The 8,947-nt window shown below is 30.9% G+C and overlaps 1 protein-coding gene across 1 annotated transcript in view; it reads right to left on the bottom strand.

Annotated features, from left to right (window-relative positions):
* Positions 1–4,070: 4,070 nt before the first annotated feature.
* LOC107486139 (2-oxoglutarate-dependent dioxygenase 21, chloroplastic-like) overlaps positions 4,071–8,947 on the bottom strand; it is a 5,488-nt gene continuing 611 nt past the window's right edge. The window contains exons 2-5 of the mRNA XM_052260705.1: positions 6,671–6,725; positions 5,826–5,930; positions 5,332–5,579; positions 4,071–4,793 (exon numbers count right to left, since the gene is read on the bottom strand). Of these exons, the coding sequence (XP_052116665.1) occupies positions 4,214–4,793; positions 5,332–5,579; positions 5,826–5,930; positions 6,671–6,725 (988 nt within the window). The 3' untranslated portion in view covers positions 4,071–4,213. The remainder of the gene's footprint in view (positions 4,794–5,331; positions 5,580–5,825; positions 5,931–6,670; positions 6,726–8,947) is intronic.

Genomic DNA, 8,947 nt, shown 5'->3' with positions numbered 1-8,947 from the left:
CATCTATCATCCATATCCGAAGCCCAATCTGCATATTAACAAGCAAGAATTCTCAAGTTAGTGCAGGGATGAAACAAAAGGCCTTGGTGAATAGTTCCAACTAAGTATATCAAAATTTTTCTGAATAGAAAATCTCAGGTCTAGTGAGGGTGTAGGATCAGAAAAGAAAGCAACACCACCTTTTGTTAATTTTTCTGATGTAATCATGGGAGTAGAGACTGGCTTGGCATTAAAGCATGCCAGTTTTGTCAAGTAAATGACAGATGTATTTGGTTTGGCATAGATGGTATGCACTTGAATCAAGCTGTTTAACTTCGATTCCTAAAAAATAACTAAAAGTGCCTAAGCTTTTTAAAGAAAAAATGTTATGTAGCTGATGAATAAAAAAAAAATTCATAGGGCTGTTCCCTGTTACTAAAAAATCATCTACATAAACAAGAACATAAATAATAAGAGTTAAATATTTTTCTAAAAAGCAAGGATGGATCAGATTTAGTGCTTTTGAAGCCAAAAGTAGTTAAAGTAGCAGATAATATGATGTACCAAATTTGAGGAGCTTGTTTTTAGCCATAAATAGCTTTATTCAAGTGACAAACCATATTAGAGTCACCATGTGTAAATCCCAAAGGCTGTTTCATGTAAATAGTTTCATTGAGCTTGCCATAGAAAAATGCATTGTTGAAGTCATATTGTAAAATTGGCCATTTAGATGATAAGACTATGGTTAGAATAAGACGAATTGTAGGTGGTTTAATTACAGGACTAAAGACTGAAGTAAAATCTATTCCCTCAATTTGATGGTTTCCTAAAGCAACTAACCTGGCCTTGTGTCGGAGGACAGAACCATTTGGATTTCGCTTAATACTGTTAATAGCAAACACGCATTTTGAGCCAATTACAAGAGAGTTAGATGGTGTAGGAACCAATTGCCATGTGTGATTCTTATCTAAGGCATCAATTTCAGCTTGCATTGCAGCTTTCCAGTGAGGAAGTTCAATGACTTGCTTAGCAGAAGAGGGTACAGTTTGAAGAAAGTTAGGATCTGAATTTAATGTAGATAACTTAGTGTGCAAAATTCTAGGCTTTGAAGCACCAAATTTTGACCGAATAAGCATAGGATGTTGATTAGAAGAAGTTTGGGGGGAAAGATGGGAATTGAAGGAGAATCAGTATGAGATAAGAAGGAATTAAATTGTTGTGAGTAGGTACAGATGCTGAATTATTAGAAAAGGAAGGATTAGATACACTAGAAGTAGCATTGGTATTAGGAGTAGTAAAAGAAGAAGAGTGATTAGTATTGCTTGCTGAAAATTGTGTAGAAGATGCAGGAAAGTGAGAATTCTTGTGATTGGAAGCATAATCTATAAACACAGAAAGTTTGGATCTATAATCTAGTTTGGTAGTGTTATAAGGTCTCATAAGGTGATTTATTTGAAAGAATAGAAGAAGGAAGTCTGTTTATTAGAAACGTGGCAGACGAGAAAATATTTATTATTGTCAAGAGAGATGAGATAACTATAACCATGTTGATTTTAGTTTAGGTTGATAACTATGGTTATCCGGATATGAGGTGTGGTGGGAGTAGTGATGATTTGTGCCATGGATCTTGTTAAGCTCTGATACCATCAAAAAAATCTTGATTCTACCTAAAGAAGATGATGAAAGGCTTTGAAAGAATATACGTACTGTGCATCAATTCACTGAATGTATTATTCACTGTGTTATGTAGAGAGAAAATTTCTCTCACAAACTAGAAACAAATACAACCAAACTAATTGTCTAACCACTCTTAACCCTTTTTGTTATTGGAGTTCAACTCCTCTGTCCTATCAATGATAAAGTATATAAGAAAGCTTTCTATTATATAAAAAGTAATAGAAAAACACATATAAATCGATATTTAAGAAAGAGATCAATCTCACAATATTTTTGTTGTTATTATTATATATTTTTTTTGAATAATTATATTAAATTATATACAAATTATAAATATTTTTTATAAATGAGTCTTTTAAGTTTAATATTAATCTACATATTATCTAATTAATTTATAAACAATATAATACTTTTAAATTTATAGTATATAGTATAATCAATTTAGCTCTCCGCGCATCAGATGGATGTGAGTCTAGTATGTATTATTTTGATAGTTTAATCAGATTTTGTCTTACAAAGGTTCTAAATCAATTACAATCATGCCATCATGGAGAATTTATCACTGCATGATGAATGTGTGTGCTCATCTATCTAATGCTGTTATGTTTATTAGCCCCTAAGAAAGCCAGTTTATAAGGCCTTTTTACCTAATTCGAGACTGATTAAATAAAACTTCAAAATCTTATGTTCATATTTATGTCTCATTCTCCACTCTTTTTTTTCCACCTCCCTTCATAGTGCCGTATTAGGTAATAGTTTGTAATAAGGATTTTTTGAGGCTTTTATCGGTTTATACACCAAAAGAAAAAAGAAATCTAAATAAATTGGAGATACAGCACAAAGAAAATTACCGGGAAGTAAGGATATATCTGCTAATTTTGTCTCCAATAAGCATTGCCAGAGTAATATTGACAACAATTTCAAATATTAGCTGCCGTTGATTGAACCTGAGCAAGCCCTCTGATATACCTTTCTCAAAAGCATTGAACCTTAGCTCCAATCGGATCCTCTTTGGAGATGGAGAAGAAATGTGATCATTTTATTGATTGAAATCAGATATTCAATGAGCAGAGATTAACAACGAATGTGCTTCTTCTCTAGCATCCACCATTGGAAAGAACTTTGGAAATGCAGAAGAGGAATTCATGCCATTACATTGGCAGAAATAATATATCTAACAAGCAGAAGATTGACAATCAAAATATTTCATCTCTAAACTGTCCACTTATCTCTCTTTGTATCCAACTATGCCCTGAAGGTTTTTTCATTCCCTTTTCACTCATGAACTTCCTAACTTCTTCTGCATGTTCCCATTTGTCCTTCGATGCATAAGTGTTTGCTAGAAGCACATAATTTCCTGAATCCTCAGGGTCAATCATGGTGAGATGTCTAGCAGCTGTCTCACCCAATTCCACATTGCCATAAACCCTGCAAGCTGCTAATAAAGAACCCCAGGTGGTTGCATCGGCGCTTGCATTCTGCTTTATGAGACAGTATGCCCTTTCAAGTTGCCCAGCCCTCCCAAGCAGATCTACCATGCAAGCATAATGCTCGGGTAAGGGCTGAATACCAAATACCTCAGTCATAGTCCGAAAATATCTACAACCTTCGTCGATGAGAGCTGAAGAACTACATGCATTGAGGAGACCCACAAATGTTTTCTCAATTTATATTTTTTCACTTAATTCTTTTCCGAAATCTCCACAATTGGCCCAACACTAATTATATTATCAGATTATCTAGCCTAGTTCGATTATGATCATTATGACTAATATTATGTTTTTAACTTTATTATATTTTTATTTTCATTTTTCTTGTTAATATCAAGGATCAAAACTAAAATATGATATCAAATTCAATAATTGTTTAATGCTTTATTTTGAGATTTTTTTTTTCTTTTTCCAGCAACTTTTTAGTTAATAATAAATTTTTAAATAAACTTTTGATATGTGACGGTTTAGTACTTGATTAATCGAATTGAGAGATTCAATAGAAAATAATAAAAATAACATAGTTATATCAATGCGTCACGCGGTGGCTGGAACTTGCACAAATAATGCTATTAGAATATATAAGAATATCTCATGTAAATTAGGAAAGCGAAATAAGACAAAAAAAAAAAAAAAAAGCTATGCATGGTGACAAGAAGAAGGAAAATAGTACATGCCTAATCAATTTGCACCGATTCAAGTTTTCTTTAAAAGACTTGATGAGTGTCACCTTGAAGTCTTCGATTGACAAAAAGAACCTTATCTTTTATTGCTTTATAATTATTTCACTTATGTTTAGTACTGAAATCCTTAAACAAACAATTAGGTAAGGTGCATGGATGTTCCTATTTATATAATCAAACAGCTTCAGGATTAGCTCTTTGAAAAAACCTTGCATCTATCTTAAAAGTATATTTGCAAGTTCAGATATATTTAGAAGGAGAAATAATGAAAGGATAGAAAAACTTATTAATTACTCTTCAAATCCTTTCATTATCTCCAAAATCTGAAATCACAAACAAACTCTAAAAAAAGAACATACATACCAAAATCTATATATGGTTTAATTATTTCATGATCTTCAAAGTGTCTAGGAACCTTTCTTTTGTAATATCATTGTTGGAAATGAATTGAAGAAACTCCCTGAAGCTGAATTCATTGTAACACTTTGGTAATTGATGATGATTATCATCAACAAGCTCTTTTGCTGGCCCTATCTTCTTGTCCATTGCAAAACTATGAAGACTCACAATTGAAAACCTCTTCTTATCCACATTCACTGTTGCTCGGTGAATCACACTCTTGTAAACTCCATTGCTCAAAACTTCCATTTGATCACCCAATTGCACCACTAGGCCACCTTCGACTAAGGGAACTGCCTCCCAATTATTGTTTTTGTTCTTGAATTCGAGCCCGGATCGAGTTTGGAGTAGAACAGTTATTGATCCATAATCGGAATGAGGGTGGATCCCTAGGGTTAGTTCGGGTTCAGGGCATGCTGGGTAGCAATTCACAGCTAGGAGTTGAGATCCACCATTAACTTCTTCTTCAAGGTAGCTAGGGTTTAACCCTAGGCTCTCAAAAATCATCTCCATTAGTTTGTTTTGAAGATCTTGCACTGCCTCAGCATAATTTCCCATGTTCTTCCTATTACCAATTATAGTTGATTGAATTATTTTTTTTTCTTAAAAATTTGATAAAAAATAATTAATAGAAAATGCTGTTTGTACACCAAAATCAGCCACTAAAATTAGTCACCAATATATTTGTGTATAAATATATGTGTGGTTTAATTTATTTTCAATGTGTATTTATATTTTAATATGTATTTTATACAGGTGACTGACTTTAGTGGTTGATTTTAGTGTACACGTAGCATAACCCATAATTAATATACAATAGAAATATTTTATGAATGAACCTTTTTATTATTGGTTCATATATAGAACACTAAATTCACTAGAAAAAATAGAGTATAATGAAAAAGGAGAAGATAGAAAAGGTTTATAAGAAATAAAAATATTCAAATTTTTTTATATTAGCAGAAAAAAAAATTAGTTTTTTTAAATACAGATCATGTATAATATAATCCTATTCTAGGATATTTATATTTATCAAAGTGAAAAGAGATGAAGCATGCAAAAAAATTTGGTATAAGATTATTATTGATTTTGGTATAATATACCTATAACTTGGTGGATTTGAAGGCCACAAATGAATCCAATCCGGTAGGGGATGAGAATAATGTTTGATGAAATCTCTCCAACAAAAAACTTCATCCCTAGCATGATTAAGGCTTGTTCCATATCTTACTGGCTTATGAACATCATCAGAAAACAAACACATCTTTTCATCATGAGGGAGGTTGAAGAACTCCTCTGCAGCTTTTAGGGCTTCATTTATTGCTGATTCATCAATTCCATGGTTAATAACCTACACAAAAATAATAATCATAAGTTTTGTGAATAGAACTATATATTATTCATAATTGAATTTAATAATAACAATATTAATAATATCTAATGTATTATGTAATTGGTTCATGCATGAAGAAAAGCCACATACATGTATAGGAAGAATTAAGAATAATAATGATATGAATACAATTCCATTCTAAGGGGGGAAAATTGCTTATTTTTTTTCTAACTAGTTGCTGTTATACATAAGGAAGGAAAGTACATTTGATATTTTGTAACAAGCTATGAATGATTCATTTATAAGGAAGCAGCCAAAGACAGTGTATCTTAAATTGCGGTATGGGAAATGGAAGTAAAGTATATATCTCTGGAAGTCAAGATCAAAGTTGCTATTATGATGAGTGTGTTCATCCACTTGACATATAACTTCATGTTGTTATTACCCAAGACAATTGTTTAATTTTATATTATTATTTTTATAATTTGGTGTCTATGTTGTCGCTTTGAAAAGGGGCATGTCAATGTCATCATTTGTGTACATACCTATTCAAAGTCTTTAAGGGCTATATATACATACATGCAACCATCAGAAATACATACAACTTGCATAATAATATTTTCACTTTAAATAAAATATTATTGGTAATAATTAATAAGTTTCAACTAATTGATAATTTCTAACTAATTATGTGCCTAATTGCAATTAAAAATAAAAAAAAATGTGTACATCATCATATATAGTTATCCAAATATATTAAGTATTTAGAGAGTGATAATTATATATTATTATTGCTATATTATTATACACTAATAATGTGTTTTATATTGTCATTAAATTAAATATTTTCAGTTATAAAATTGTTAAAATTAAATAAAAAGTCAATTGATATTAACCAAAAAAAAGTTGGTTACTCAACGTTACTATTTCATTAATGCTGTAACAGCTAATTAACAATGTAATTTTTTTTACACCAGGAGAGTGTAAAAAAATTTTACACTTAAAGAGTGTGTAAAAAAAATTTACACTTAAAAGAGTGTAAAAATGAAATCCACTTTATACTAAATTTTAATGTATAATAAACCATATTTTTTAATTTGTAACGATACCCAATTATCCACAATCATGTACAATCTATATTTGTACTTGCATACATGTATTTCCCTAGCAAAATTAAATGATATACAAAATTGAGTAATTGACCATTGTGCTATATATATATAAATACCTGAAAGAAACCAAACTCCTTGCAAGCATTTCTGATTTCGTTGATAATTTGATATCTACGAGCTTGATCATGAAAATCAGACAAGTCTATTATAGGGAGAGGAAGAACATGTTCATCATGATGATGAATGATGTTTGGGCGTTGTGAAGGGGGTAGAACATAGCGTTGAGGAATAAAAGACACTCCTTGTTGGTCAAGATTCATAGCACTAGTAAAAGAGGAAGCACCACTACTACTCTTTGCTTGATTATCCATGTATCCTTCTTTTTTTGTAAAATGAATTCGATTGAGATATTAGTTGAACTATGATGACTAGCTGACCCTATACATGTACTATTTATAAGCATCTATTATTGTATCATTGATTATCCATACATTTATCCTCTCTATCCATAGTTCCTAATGTTGTTCACTTACATTGTATATGCAAAGCAAAACAAGACAGATTTACTTTCCGTTGAAAATTGAGTACGGATTATTATGCTTAGTAGTTTTATATATATATTAGGAGTGGTTTCAAAAAAAAGGAGGTATTTGACGAAGAACAATTTGAATAGAACCCGACTGACATTGGACAACTCCGATCTGTGAAACATGATAAAAGCTGGTGTCCCGTAAATGCCCCTCCATTATTGAATTGTATCGATCCGGTAGCATGTAGTGGTCATATTGCAATATCCATAAACCCTACAAAACGTAGCCATAGACCACATTAAACAAATGTAACCTTCTTTACTTAAAAATTAAATTTGTATAATAATAATAATAATAATAATAATAATACATTAATTATGTCATTTTCAACAATTATTATATTAAAAACAATTTTAATATTTATAACATTATCACTGTTATCTTAATTAAATCAAAATATTTAAATATTAGTAAATCTCTAACATTGTCACTATATTTTATTGCATATGGATGCATGAGTAGTGTTGGACTCTCATATGGGGGAGAGAGGTGCTTCACAATTTTGTGGTGTCAGTAAAACCACAACTCGGATCATGCGAGTTTTTATTCATCACACGGACTGTTCGAGTTACATTTCACTAAACGCACGGTCCGATTTGATGCAGTCTGGATACGCATCATCGTACAATAGCTTCTTCCCGAACAGTGCCTTGAAACCAAACAAAGACCCATGCAACTCACTCTCATTATCCAATTACAATCACTTTGAACTTCACTCCCACCTTCTTCTTCTTTCTTTCTCTGTTTAAATCTTTTTAATTTTTTTTATATTTCGTAATTATAATTATTATTGTTAAGTGGCTAATTATTATTATTGTGGTTAGAAATTGAATTTAGGAATTATTATCATTTTTACCAGATATAGGTTTTTTTTGAATTTTTTTAATATTTTATAATTAAAATTATTATTGTTAGGAAGTTTATTATTGTTGTTGTTATTGTTAGAAGATGAATAGAAATGTGTATTATTTTTGTACTCTATCATTCAAAATAATACATTTTCAAAAGTATTATATCATTTATTTTTCTTACTCTACTAAATAATAACAGAAACCATACTAACAAATTTTTTAGTTATATACCATGAAGGAAAAAAATATAAATGCAGAGAATCAGAGAAAGAAGACGAGCAAGCTTGAAGAAGAACACGGAATCTGATATTTTCAATAAATGTAAATCGGACCTACCGTTTACCATTGGCAGATTCAAATTAATATTTAAAAAAGGGAACTCGGACCCTACGCTTTCATTTTTAGCTTGATAAAAAATATATATACAAAATGCACGGTCCGTTTTGCATTGTTAAAATTCAAATTCCAGCCATCAACAAGTTGTACCCTCCGACTTATTTGTTTATTTTTGCTTAACAAAGAACTCGGACCCTCCGAGTTCTTTCACCTAAAAATGACATAAAGCTGTCCCACCTTTTCGTCTATCTCTTCCTATTTTCATATCCGGAAAAAGTACACTAATGAGTTCCATAACTAAAAAATTGAGCCGACTCTTCACTTGTTAATCGGGTTATTGTTATTGTATTGGTTTTTGACTTCATGATTTTGCCACATCACTTACTCTTCAGTGTGCTTTTTCTCTCTTTTATTTATTTTATTTGTTTGTTGAACTTTTTTTTGCTTGGAGTGTGTTTGCCAAATACGTTTATCTATCCCCTCCCCCTTTTTTTAAA

Source organism: Arachis duranensis, chromosome 4 (genome assembly GCF_000817695.3).
Source record: "Arachis duranensis cultivar V14167 chromosome 4, aradu.V14167.gnm2.J7QH, whole genome shotgun sequence".
NCBI classification, from domain to species: Eukaryota; Viridiplantae; Streptophyta; class Magnoliopsida; order Fabales; family Fabaceae; genus Arachis; species Arachis duranensis.
This window is presented reverse-complemented; position numbering and strand designations above follow the sequence as displayed.